Genomic DNA, 13,967 nt, shown 5'->3' on the forward strand with positions numbered 1-13,967 from the left:
CTAAAAAGCTTGGTTGTCACCAAACCCATGTAATCATGCATGGCAAATATATATATATATATATATATATATATAGTAACCCAAGCTTTTACATCATTTTCATGTTATAACATACTAATGTGTTGTTAATTTTGAATAAGTTGTCATTAAATCAAGTCCGAATATAATTTAGCATGAATGAATTATTGTTAAAACTCAAATGAATAATTGTTAATAAAGGACTAACACTTGTATAATTGAGCTTATTCTTTTAGTTTTTCTAACTTGGAAAGTTTGAATGAGTTATAGTCAATTTTAAATGAGTTATTATTAAAATTTAGATGAATACTTATTGATAAATGACTAATACTTATACAATTAAACACAACCTATAAGTTTTTTAACTTATTAAATTTTGAATGAATTATTGTTAATCTTGAATTAGTTATTGTTTAAACTTGAATGTATATTTGTTGATGGTTGACAACACAAATTTAATGAATTATTATTAAAGCTCTAATAGGTCGGATGAGTTTTTTGTCAAAATCCATATATATATACATACATACATATATATATATATATATATATATTATTATTGATGACTAGCAAACACATTTAATGAAATAAGTATTTACCCTATATAAATAAACAACCATTTGGCAGTTGATTACAGTGAGTTTTTTGGGGAAAAATACGAGAGGTAATTTTATTTTTCACCATAAATTTTAATTGCATTTTGATCCTTTCATCTTGCAATAATATTTTAAAATAATTTAATCCTTATTTGATATTAAATATTTTTATTGGTCCTTGAATTATGTTTTTCTCTCCTTTCTCTCCTATCTCTCGGGGGGCTACAGGTGAACAAGAAATGAAAATTTTCACCTTTCATCATTTCCAACGAAATTGGTTTCCCTATTTATCTTAAAGATAATCATTTTTAAAATAAAATTTGGATCATTTAAATTTTTAATTTGAATAGTTTAGATTTAAAATATTATTATTATTATATCATTATATATTATATTTATTAAAATAAAAATTTATAAAAATTATTAAATAATTTTAATAAATTTTTATTTTTAATATACTTTAAATTTAATTTAGAGTATCTAATTTAATATTAAAATTTTTATAATTAATGTATAATAATTATTCAAATTTATTCTGCACAGCTTCTATCTGATAGCCTATTGAAAAATTACCATGAACTTGAAGTACCATGCAATGTAATCAAATACTATAAAATTTATGGATAATTGAGCGAAAAAAAAAATGACAACATATCAGCGTTGTGGTTTTTAAATGCTTTGTGTGGAATTTGTAGGTAATTCTTCCTTTACAATAGTTTATCGGATCTTATTTATATTCACTTCCACCATATTTTTTCTAAAATTAAATTAAATTTTAAATTTTATTAATTTTATCTAAAAATTTAATAATTTTTAAATTTTATATCTATTAAATCATATACTTTAAAAATAAAATATTACGGTATTTAATAACCGTCTCAATATTTAATAGGAATAAAATGCTCATAATTCATGTTTCTGTTCATTCAACAAAATGAAATCAAATATTTTCTTTATAAATAAAACAGGAAAAATATTATATTAACGTAAGCTGTCCTAGCCTATGGAGAGGCCCATAATTCATGTCTCTGTTCATTTATTGTACCCAGATTTGAAGTAAGTGCTCATGCTTTTTCGAAGTCAACGTAGACGTTTAAAGTGATTGTATAAGTAGATAATTAGATATAACCATTACTAACGATTTTTTCGTGATATCAAATTTAAGTTGGAAAGTATAAAGTATTTTCTAAAATTTTATTTTATACCTACACATAAAAAATGTCATATTTTTTAAATAATTATATAATTTTATCTTCATTTTGAAAATGAAAAATATATATTAATTGTATACTTTTACTTCCCACTACCATATATTAACTGACATAATTAGAAACAAAATTAAAAAAATTATTATAATTTAATATAATTTTAACTAAATAATAATTTTTTATTAATTCAATTAGAAACACTTAATATAAAAGAACGGATGGAATATATTTTAAAAAACCAGGGTACAAGGAATATAAAGTAGATGCTTCATCATCCACCCCCTATAGTGCTAATGACAAGACAAAATTAACCAACTTCACGAATTTTCAAAAATTATAATTATAATTAATATTCTGAAATTTATTAAAAAAGTTTGACTTTCTAATTTTACTCTCCATTAAAATTGATGAATTGATGAATACAGTAAAATTTGTCTGGCAATTACAATTTGGTATAATTAATAATTAATAAAGGGCAATATTGAAAGAAAAAATAAACTACTAGTATTTAGAATCATATAAAATTATAAAATTTGAAATTACGATCGAGAGTTCTTTTTTTTTTTTTTTTCGCCCCCAAGGCAGCACCCCAAATTCACGACTTCCTTTAGCTTTGTATCATTGTATGTCTCAATGTCTGTTCTATTGCCCAGATAAAAGAGAGAAGACTACGGCCATAACCTTGAAAAAGAAGAAACAAAACACTTTGTCCACTAGCCTTGTATATCCTACAAGAATATCAATAACATACAAAACATTAACATCGAAATCTCGAACAAACATCTTTCGCTAATCACACATTCATTAGTTTATTATGAATGGGATGCAAAATAAAGTCGTATGGTTGTTTGTTCAAGTAGCGAAACTAATATGATTAATAATTGCGATCTATTTGCTAGTAATAATAGTCATAAAAGCACTGAAATTAGAACAAAACCCGAAAGAATGGGGACATAATCACATCGTATGTGCATTTACAATTCAAGGCAGGCTTTCAGCTACACATAGTATTTGCAGGTCGACTCATTGGTGGACAACAAATTCTTTATCCTGTCATTCAGACACATGCAACAACCAGCGATGTCATCGTCAACTCTCAGATACTCTAAATATGGTAAGCAGAGCCAAGAAGAGATTGATGATGTCCAGATACAACGAGACAGCAGCCCAAATGTACTCATCATAGGTGAACCTTTTGATAAGGTTGTCTGTATCATATATGATGTAACCACAAAATATAATTGATGCTAGGCATCCATAGACCATCACTGATATCTTACCCAGCGGGAATAGAATCTGCAAGAAAGAAATCAGATCCACTTAGAAACTGCGCTTCCGAAGACAATTCACGAAGGCTGACAAATATCAACCAGAAATGTTTGAAAATAACCATACCTGAATCAGAGCAAAAACCATGAGAACTAACACAGCACCGAACAAGAAGGGGCCAAGAAAATTGAAGTCATGACCTCTTCTGGCGGCCCAAAATGTGTAGAGAGTCAAACTGACCACCACCACGCTTGTCAATATCACAGATTCCAGTATCACTTTCCCTGATACCATTTATCACAAAACTTTAGAGCCATGAGGAAATAAGGCAATTCCCACATGTCAGCCTTGACGCTCAGCAATTAAAAATAATACGCTACCCCGTTTCCCGCCGTTCATATCCCGAATTGAATTTCCCTAGCAATCTACTTCCCGTTGCCCAATCAAACCTTATAGCCAAAGATTGCATATATCAATTGTGCTTTGTATTTTCAATGAAATGGTGTTGTAAGAAAGAAAGGAGAGAGTATAATCGGTCCACAACATTAAAAAAACCTGATAACAACTGACGTTAGGCAGACTACTGAATCAGAGAATTCTCTGAAGTATTCATGAACTACGACGTAATTAGAGAATAACGAAGAGAGCCAGTGGCAAGTGGCCAAAATGGCATCAAATTCTCCCTCGTGGAGAGAGGTTGCGGGCTAGAGCCCGCATGGGTGAGTGGTGTGTTTAAAAATTAAAATTGTTTCCACTCAAACGAAGCAGAAGGAGGACCTCCACTCAATGGAACTATACAGGACCCACAGGTGCAAGGTGGGACCAACATTTTATTCCTAAAGTTTTTAGGAATGCATGCATGGTGATGGAGATGAAAGAATACCAGCCCGCCCACACCAAACAAAAACAGCTTATTAATCAAGGAGACTTCATCAGGCTTTTGCCCAATCAGTGCAGAAAAAGAAAGAAAAGCAGGAACAGTTTATTCCTATCGCTATTGGCCCAAAAAAAATAGAGAACGAAAAAGAAAAATCAATCTTACCGATAGTGAACGCACAGGTGAGCCCAACAGCGAAAGCTAGGGAGATTGTGAAGAGCCCCAGAAGCAGGTAATTCAGCGGGTGCTTCTGGTGGTAGTAGTACAGAGGGCATAACACTGAAATGTTTGAAAGCCGTAAGGGAAAAAAAAAAAAATCAAAGCATGCAATAATAATAGGAGAAAAGAGAGAGCTCGAAAGTGAGGAATAACAGAGGCGTACCGATAAAAGGGATGATGATGAGGACGATGAAGAGGGCCAAGCCAGCGCCAGAACTGACGAAGAAGTGGGCAATGGGATGAACGAAGACGACGACGGAAGCAACGGCAACGGTGGCGAGCAACTGAAAGGTTATGATGGAGTAGACTTTGCGGATAAAGGACCACCGGAGCTCGGGGCTTTCGAGCATCATAGGGTAAAGAGGCCCAGGTCCGGCCTCGGCGTCAGATTTGCGGTAAGGCTGGTTCCACATGGCGGGAGAGGCGACGGAATAAGGGGAAGGAAGGCAGGGATTAGAGCCAGAGATGAGGCTAGTTAAGGCTTGGAACTTGGATGCAAGAGATTCTTGACGGGAGGCAGAGGGAAATTTAAAAAGCGGAGAAAGGGGCGAGGGTAAGAGAGAAACTTCGTGAGACTTGGCGTACACGTGTGACATAGAAGCTGTCAATGACTCAATGAGCGAGCCGCTCGGGTTTCGGGGAATCTTCTGGACTTCTCTCCATTTATTTTCCCGCTTCTGGACATGTCCTTTTGCTTTTTTTAAATGACATATGCATAGCATTCCAAAAAAAAAAATGAAAACCATACCAGGGAAGAAGGTCCACAAACCGTATGCCCCTGTGGGCTTGTGACATCAGCCCAACACTTTCTCCGGTCATAAAACTAATCTCGTCTTGATCCAACCCAAGAAAGAATTCTGTTTTACAATATGAGTATATTTATGAGCAAAGTGTACATGCTTAACTCTATATATTTAATATAAGTATTTTTAATTAAATAAATATATAAATTATTTATTTTATAATAAATCTTATCATTACTATCATTATCATATTTTAATTCATTTGTTTTGATAAAAGTATATTAAATATATAAAGTTAAGTGTATAAAGTCTTACTATATTTATAAGTAGACTTGACAATATTTAAATTTAATTTGATCAGAAAATCACATGAAAAGATAACTAAATGGGTGAGCGTTCATTGTTCGGATCAAAACTCGACTTTGCATGTGTAGACAGAAATGCAACGAAAAAATAATTGATGAATGATATATGTTAATCATTGTTAAGTAGAAATAACAAGTGTGTAATTATTTCAACCCCCAATTTCATCAATCCACTCTACATCAATAAAAGATAGTATTTATTTATTTAACCAAATGGGATGACGACAATGCCGGTGTCATCCAAGAGTTGTGGAAATGGTGCGGCGAATGAATTACTAGTGAATTTTTTTTTTTTTTTTTTTGGGACCAGACTATACTACGGCTAGAATTATCCTAGCAGTATGTTGTTGCTTTCCTTGCAATTCAAAAATAAAAACATTCGAGTAGGAGACAACCCACGACTCCACAATGAGTGCAAAAACACGTGTTGCCTAGTGACTGGCCATCCGTACTGTTTCACGTGAAACACCTCCTCCTCATGAGTCATGACATTAACGTCCATCCCCATATCCGGCCCAACACAAAACGCCCCCGTCACTCGGCCACCCCGACTCCCTTTCTTAGTTTCTTGTCCCCTGCTCTCCAATTATTCATGGGGAAAACAATAGTAAAGAATGGCTCTAAAAATTCAAAATGTCGCTACATGCCCTTGAAAACCTATCTAAAAATAAAACTTTGGAAGAAGCGGTTTAATTATTCCTATAATATTTTATAAGTCTCGTTGCTATATAAATAATAAAATTTTTGACTATTAACAAGTTATCATGTATAATTAACAAGCAAGCTATTATTTATAAATAAGTTATAAAAATTGATAGAATTTATTTAATTTTACAAGTCTTACTTGCAGCTTTGGTATAAACAACAAATCATTCTTCTATTAACAAGCTATCATTATGTTATAAACAACAAACCAGACCTATAATTTTTTATAACTTGTTTACAAATAAATGTTCATCTATTAATTACGTATGGTAAATCATTAATAGTGGTGTGCTTTCTTGTTTATATTGAAACAAGACTTGTAAAGTGTTACGAGGGTAATTAGGTCTTTTTACCCAAAATCTTATTTTCAAGCATATCACATGGAATGCAATGATATTTTAGATTTTTAAATTCTTTTTTAATATTAAAATAATAAACTTGGTTCTTCAATCTATTTTGATCCCTGAGCATAATTTTATTTTTAATTAGGTCTTTTCTATCAATTTTTTCCTTCTTTTATGAAATCTGAACATATGGTATTGAACCCAAAAAAAAAAAAAAAAGGAACACATGGTCTGAATTTAAAAGAACGTATAAAATCCATGAGACGGCCAAAAAACGTGTTTCCTGCTTTCGCGTACGTAATAACGAGACCTCTGAATGTCTGGTATCAGTCATAGGTAAAATATGATGCCGTCACTGCGCAAAAGACAAATGCTATTAAATGCGGGGATAAAGGTAATTCATCCACAAACTTTAACATCAACGATAAGGGTAATTCATTCATAGACGTGGCTTTAAATCTTAGGCTTAGATTTTCTTTTCTTTTTGGCCAACAGATCTTAAACTCAGATAAACCTTCAGCAACGCCCCTCATTCCCTTCACGTTACACACACAGCTTCTCCCGAGATCGAGGACAATGGCGTTGCTGGAAGCTCAACCAGTTCTGGCCACCACCAACGTCTTTCAACATGGAGACATAGAATGCCAGCCACTCCACGTTGATCCCTCGAGCACTTCCTCGCCCCCAAAACCATTACTAATCTTCACGCCAATCGTGGCCGCCAAATACCCAGTAATCTTGTTTTGCCATGGCTTCTGCCTTGCTACCAGCGGCTACTCTAATCTCTTCAACCACATAGCCTCTCATGGATACGTTGTTGTTGCTCCTCAGGTTAACTAATGACTCCGCAACATGTATTATATATATATATATATATATATATTTTCTGGCTCTGATATCTTTAATTTTTTCTGGTTAATAGTAATTAAATCACTTCACTCTCCAGTTCTGTCTTAACTGCGAATGGATGCCCATGATGTCATATTGTGAGGTTAAGTGTGCGGGAGATGTGGCGGACTGGGTAGCCGAAAAGCTTCAGTCAGTGCTTCCTGAGAACGTAATACCAAATCTGGATCAATTTGTGATGGCAGGGCATAGTAAGGGTGGGAATACAGCATTTGCAGTAGCGCTCGGGCATGCCAAGACGAAGCTCAACATTTCAGCGCTGGTAGGCGTAGACCCCGTAGGTGGGCTTAATAAGTATTGCAAAACGTATCCTTGGATCCTCAAGGGCCAGGCCGGGTCTTTCAAGCTAACCATGCCCGTAGCTATAATCGGAACTGGTTTGGGCCCAGAAAAAGCCGATTATTGCTGTTCACAACCCTGTGCGCCTGAGGGCGTGAATCATGAGAATTTCTTCTTCGAGAGCAATCCGCCCTGTGCTTATTTTGTAGCCAAGGAGTATGGTCACATGGACATGTTAGATGACAGTCTGGGAGTGATTGGGAAAGTGGCGAGCTGTTTGTGTAAGAACGGGACGGGTGCTAAGGACTGCATGAGAAGAACGGTCGGTGGCTTAATCGTCGCCTTCTTGAGGGCTCATTTGGATCTGCGCACTCACGATCTGGACGCCATTGTTGCCAACCCTAGTCTTGCTCCTGCCACGCTCCATCCTGCTAAGTATATAAAAGCACCCTGAAATTCTCTCGTCTCGTTTCAAATTTGTGTCCAAGTTTAAATTCCTAAGCTTTGAATATGAAATATTTAAAATTTTACTATCCGGGGCCTCCTAGCTTGGTGGTGTCTTTTTCCACAAGACTTCAGGTGCACTTTGCAATTAGGAAGCTTCAAGTACCACGCTATAACTTCAGCACTATTTCTGTATTTTGTGAATGACACGCTGTGAAGCATCTGTAGATCTTAGAGTAATTCAAAACCTTCGATTTCTGTTGTCCTCTGCCTTTGTTGGACAAAAAGATACACGCAACAAAAGAGAACCTGGATATACTGCAATGTTGCAATAATTCAGGTAGGATGAGATCACATTTTTAGGTCCCTTTTAAAAAAAAAAAAAAATTCTTTGGAGTAAGTTTGTTGTCCATATTTTTTCCTTCAAATAAGCTAATGCTTATGCTTAAGTTTTTCAAGTGTTGCAATATGTTTTCGGACTTTCAAGGAGTTTGTCCGGCACTTTCTGCCATGCTGATGGCCCTACATGGTCCATTATATTATGACAAATTAATAACGACAACAATGATGCAGTTACCAACGTTTTGGTCTAAATGGTAACTTTGCAGGGACCCCATCTTTTTGTGCGACCTGTGTTGATCTTCACTGGGTGGATTGGTAAGATTAAAAAATAAATAATTTTTAAATAATTTAAAGATTTTATAAAAAAAATTTATAGAGATTTTATAAAAAAACAAATTTTTTTATGTCTGGTTATAATAATAATAAAATAAATATTAGTTAGTTGTTTAAATTTTATGATATCTTCCTTGATTTTTTTATAAAAATAATTTATTATATATTATTTTAAAATTTTATGACATGTGTCCGTATTTTTAAAACATTTTTTTTATCTACCGTATTAAATTATATTTGAGAAGTTACTCAAAGTAGCATAATCAAAAATTTATTTTTCTTATATTCTGATTACTTTTAAAAGTTTAAACAAACATTATAAAAATTCATAAAATAATTTTTTTTCAAAAAATAAGCAATTTTTTATGAGATAAGCTAAAACAAATAAGCTCTATATGCTGCATAAAGGGTTAAAAGATTAAGTTCTAAAATGTTGAATTAATGACAGTTATATTTTTGATAAAAAAATTTTAAAAATGAATTATAAATATCAGTTTAAATAATTATAAACAGAAATCAATGTTATAATTTAAGAATTATATTTAATATTTAAATATTTATATGGGATTTAAATTTTTGAATTTATATTTTGATTGGTATTTTTAACTTATTTTTAAAAAAAATTGTTAGAAGCATGACTATTATTAATTTAAGATTTTAAAACCTAACTGTCATTCTCCTCTACTTTAACGATCGATGTGAAAATAAAAAGGGAAAACGTGCGTCTGGATGAAGACGATCAAATTTTGGACGTTTGAGTTACATGGAATACGGTTCTGATCTATGTCCAGGTCCATCGCACCCAAGGGCGGAGAATATTCATGATTTCATCCCCTCAATCCTCGTAATTAACGTGAAGAATGAAGATTAGAGTCAACAGAATCGGCCAGGTACGTCGCCCAATGTTTCCACTTTCCAGGGCGCATAGCGAAAAGGGATAAAACTCGTTCTAAGTCGGAAGAAAGAAAATCAAAATGAATTAGGGATAAAACCAGTTTAATTTGTATTTGGGGCATGCTTAAACGAAGAAGATGAGGAGTGGCTTGAGAGCACTCCGAAACTTAATTAATTTGTACTTGGGGTACTAAGAATTTACCATGGTTTGAGTCTCTGTTTGGGCTTACATGACCAAGGCTTCCTTTACGAGACATCTGAGAAATGTACGTCCGGTGGCCAGTCTGCATTGTCTATGTCCTCACTCATTGCACGCTGTTTCTTCATCATACTCTCTAGAATAATCAAGATCCAAAAATTATTTATTCTTCTTATTTTTTCTAACCATCGTTGGTACTTTTGTTGCTTGTATAATTAAAAACTTGTCTTCACTTTAGTTACATTAATAATTGTGTTTTGCATTCTATCTGCTTCTGATGATTGAGATGATTCGTCTACAAGCTGATCCGTTCAGATAAATTTGAACTCGAGGCATTTTCGAAGAGGATATTGACAAAAGGAGTGAAATGACGTTCACTTGGAATTGACAATGAAGTTGCCAAATATTCCCTCCGCTACTCACATGCTGTGTGTTGGTGGCTTTGCCTAAACGAGACGTGAGCGTTCATCTTTAATCCTTTTCCAATCTGCCAGTATTGAGGCGTGCACAATATATGTTGACATTGCTCAACCTCCATCAGGATAATTTTAACAAAAGACCCTTCATCATAATTAATTACATTTAAAGTTTTTAAATTTTTAAAATTTCACTACAATTCATAATTTGATATTAAATTTTTAAAAATGATAAAATTGCCCCTCATTTAAATCAATATCAAAACTTCCTTATTTTATTTATTAATTGCTTCACTTTATATGTTCATTTACTTATCAAATATTATCAATTACCCCGCTATACTTATTTTTATTTTAGATATTTAAATTATCTTAAGATAACTTATTAATTTATATATTGTATATTATTCATTTACTTACATATTGCTGTTAATTGTTATACTTTACTTTTTCATTACTAGACTTTAACTTGATTTCATTTAAAAAAAATAAATAAGTTAAATAAGGTAATTAATAATATTATACAAGTAAATGAACAAGTAAAGTAACAAAGTTCTAATATTAATTTAAAAAAGGGGCAACTTTGTTATTTCTTTAAAAATTTAATATCAAATCAGTATCTTTAAATTATAGTAAAATTTTAAAAATTTAGAGTCCTTGAATGTAATTAAATATGATTAAGGGTTCTTTATTGGAATTATTCCACTTCCAAACCTAAAGGCAATGAGAAGATTGCGCGCGGTGAAGTACAGGAAAATTACAGGCTAATATATCTCGGTACGGTAATAAATCTTACGCCTAAATTCAGTCTACACATTTTGTTGGGGCAAGTATATTTTAGGACAAGAAATGCCTAATTAAACAAGCGATAGATAGGGCTACTGGCCAGCCTAAAAATTGATAATTATACAATGACAATTCGCATTTCATAATTTTGTAACATTTATGTAGTTAATTGCCGACAAAATGGAGACAAAACAGGGACGAAATAAAATGTGCGAGTTGGGGGATGGTAAACAATATATATTTGTTTGTCAAGCTACATAATTTTGGTGAAGTTACTATCTTACTAAATTTAAAAAATGCTAGTTAATTTATTATATACGTCTTAATTAAAAAAATATGCCAACTTTTACCCCTACTAGGATTATGGGAGGGAAACACATTAGGGCTTTTTTGATTCTTGGGAGGACATTTTTAAGGTACAAACCATAAATTAGATTTCGGGGGGCAAACCCTTTGAAAAATTATATTTTCCTTAGAATCAAGTTTTTTCTGTCCATTTTATCCTTACGAATAAATTGTAGATCAAAAATTACCCATGCCTCTGCCAACGTCGATTGACCTTCTTCTACCTTTCCATTAATCAGATTTACCTTTGCTCCTCTCCTCTATCTCATCGTTGGCCTTCTTCTTCCTGATTTGAACTTTGCCATTGCTCCCTCCCTCTACCATTTGTCGCCCACTGCCACCAACTGTTCATATTTCCATTGTCACCTTTCGTTTTTCATCTGACTCTATTATATTCTCCATACTCCTTTGGTCTTATTTATGGGGTAAAGAGAGAAGAAAAATTTTAATTTTTTTTATAGGACACTTACTCATTTCCAATGCTCCTCTTTGTATTTCTGTTTTTATTGAATGCTTTAAATATAAATATCAATAATGAAATTTAAAAATATTTGTTAGGGATAAAGGTGACAACTTAATAAATTTTAAGATAAAGTCAATGAAGTTTAAGGCTTTTCTTGAATCTAATAAAACATGTTAAAAGTAAATTATAAATAGGATCAGGAAAAATACTTCTCTCCTATCTAGTGTTTGGAGGAGAAGGGTTTATGAGATAGAGACATGGCCATGGATATGTGAGTTGTGGCAATGGCCTCCAAGGTGAGGCATGTTGAAGGCTTCATCTCTTTTTGCTTGCAAATCATGATTAAGAAGAAATAATAATGTGGATAAAAAATTTGGAAAATTTTCTTTGGATTGCTTCCGCAACTTTAATCATATACTTCTCCATTATGCACCCCCATTGTTATCTTCTTCATAATTTGTATTTTTAGATTTGAATGATCCTGTAAACCTATCTGAAACTTATATGATTTGTGGACAAAAACTTTGATTAAATTCATTGTCATTCACCTTCATTGAGCATTGCAAATCATCCTCCACCATTGTATTGCTCACCATAGGGCTGTGCATGGATAAAGTTGTGTAGAGATTGGGCATGTCAAACTAGATGTCCAATTTATTATCCTTTTTTAAGTAGTTGGAGACTTCTTGTTGGATCAAGATATATCAAAATTGGGCTCAAATTAGCCATTAAAAAATATTTCTAGTAACAAAATCATGGGCTTAAAAATCTTTTCTAGCAACAACATAACTAAAAATGGAAAAAAAAATCAATAAACATGAAAATGGCATACCCAATATATATCACAACAAGATTTCCAGATGCAGTTACCATCAAAATGATCTATACCACAAGGCCAATGCCTAGTCTTTGTGCATCTTCGAATTGCTTGAACATCAAAGAGTAAGAGATCAGGAGTAGTAAAAGCAATCGAATCCAAAGCTTGGGAATTAGAGATCAGAGCATAGAACCATGGACCAGAGATCAAAGCAACATGATCTCAACGCAAGAAGAGATGAAGTAGCCTTAACAGTGATGGAAGGCGAGCAATAGATTAAAGGTAGACATATTCAATGCAATGCCTTCTCGAACGATGACAGCAACGAATAATGAGAAGGAGGTGAGGAGTTGAGACTTCAATACACAGTCGTTGAAACAGGTGAAGCTCTCAATCTCACACATGATATATGAAGTCATTAAGCCAAGATAGATAGAAGAACAATGTTGTTGAGTTATGGGTGGTATATTGAGGTAGACGAGTGAGTAATATTGTGATGTGACTATGCAAGATGAGAGTTCGAGTGGATGCTGTTAGGAAGGGTGAAAAGAGGAGAGAGAGAGGACTAATAATTGAGAAGAGTTGAAGACTTGAAGCTAGGGTATCAAATTTCATTTCAAAGTCTCACTTACTAACTAGAGTTGATTGGTTGAATACCTTAGTCCTAAACTTTGTCCAACTTGAGGTTTGGGCTTAGCTCGACCATACTCATTCATTTTTGAGCATGGGCAGGGCTAAAAGCCATTAGGTAGGGTGAGATGTTTTGGGCTTTTTGCACAATCCTAGTTCACGAGTTATTGCTTCATTTAGATACAAAATGGAACAATTTTATTTTCACAAAGGTTCCGTTGCTTCTATTTTTTTTTTTGTTTTTTTTATACACGGTTCTGTTGCTTCGACTGGGTTCCTTTGTCAAAATTATGGTGCTTTGGGTTTGATTGGTTAGATTATGCCGTTCCAATTATTGCATATTGTTGGGTCCTTTTGTGAAGGGGCGAGATGAAGCAAAAAGAAGGGTTTGGATGATGGCGAGGGTAATATTATATTTTTATTTTTAAAGAACTAATTTAATTAATATACTAAAAAATATTTTTATCCATATTTTCGTCATACCGATCTTGCATTTAACACATATTTCCAATTCTTTTTCCTCTTCTTTTTTCTCCTCCATCAAAATGGTTCGAGTGAACCAAATGGGGCATTAGAGAAATCACATAGAAACATTAAAATATAATTAAATTTTTTAATAATCTGTTAGGGGTAAAATTAGAGAATGTTAATTAATAACTTTCTCTGTTATTTATATTAATGATCAACGATTAGAAGATGCCTTGTTATAATGGAGACCGAAAGGAATACACTGGATAAATAAAATAAAACAATAGTTGTTGCTGGTGCC

The 13,967-nt window shown here is 33.1% G+C and overlaps 2 protein-coding genes across 2 annotated transcripts; one reads left to right on the top strand and one right to left on the bottom strand.

The window, feature by feature from the left end:
• Positions 1–2,561: 2,561 nt before the first annotated feature.
• On the bottom strand, positions 2,562–4,708 carry LOC129299957 (protein LIFEGUARD 4-like). The gene is made up of 4 exons (XM_054938454.1): positions 4,351–4,708; positions 4,134–4,247; positions 3,218–3,375; positions 2,562–3,118 (listed from the first exon to the last, which is right to left on the bottom strand). Exons 1-4 carry the CDS (start codon positions 4,598–4,600, stop codon positions 2,912–2,914), a joined length of 729 nt encoding a protein of 242 aa, XP_054794429.1. The 5' UTR covers positions 4,601–4,708; the 3' UTR covers positions 2,562–2,911.
• Positions 4,709–6,842: 2,134 nt separating this feature from the next.
• Positions 6,843–8,619, top strand: LOC129299954 (chlorophyllase-1-like). The gene is made up of 2 exons (XM_054938451.1): positions 6,843–7,175; positions 7,291–8,619. The coding sequence occupies exons 1-2, from the start codon at positions 6,921–6,923 to the stop codon at positions 7,981–7,983; spliced, it is 948 nt and encodes a 315-aa protein (XP_054794426.1). The 5' UTR covers positions 6,843–6,920; the 3' UTR covers positions 7,984–8,619.
• Positions 8,620–13,967: the final 5,348 nt, after the last annotated feature.

Source organism: Prosopis cineraria, unplaced genomic scaffold (genome assembly GCF_029017545.1).
Source record: "Prosopis cineraria cultivar Desert tree isolate PC_DT_omini unplaced genomic scaffold, ASM2901754v1 PC1365, whole genome shotgun sequence".
Classification (NCBI taxonomy): Eukaryota; Viridiplantae; Streptophyta; class Magnoliopsida; order Fabales; family Fabaceae; genus Prosopis; species Prosopis cineraria.

What these genes read in the sequence shown, in the direction of transcription:
- LOC129299957 (XM_054938454.1), bottom strand. Translation starts at nt 4,600, where the DNA reads ATGTGGAACCAGCCTTACCGCAAATCTGACGCCGAGGCCGGACCTGGG. An exon ending in CACCTGTGCGTTCACTATCG is followed by an intron (nt 3,376 to 4,133) that starts GTAAGATTGATT and finishes AAATGGTATCAG; the next exon opens with GGAAAGTGATACTGGAATCT. An exon ending in TGGTTTTTGCTCTGATTCAG is followed by an intron (nt 3,119 to 3,217) that starts GTATGGTTATTT and finishes TCTTTCTTGCAG; the next exon opens with ATTCTATTCCCGCTGGGTAA.
- LOC129299954 (XM_054938451.1), top strand. Translation starts at nt 6,921, where the DNA reads ATGGCGTTGCTGGAAGCTCAACCAGTTCTGGCCACCACCAACGTCTTT. An exon ending in ACGTTGTTGTTGCTCCTCAG is followed by an intron (nt 7,176 to 7,290) that starts GTTAACTAATGA and finishes TTCACTCTCCAG; the next exon opens with TTCTGTCTTAACTGCGAATG.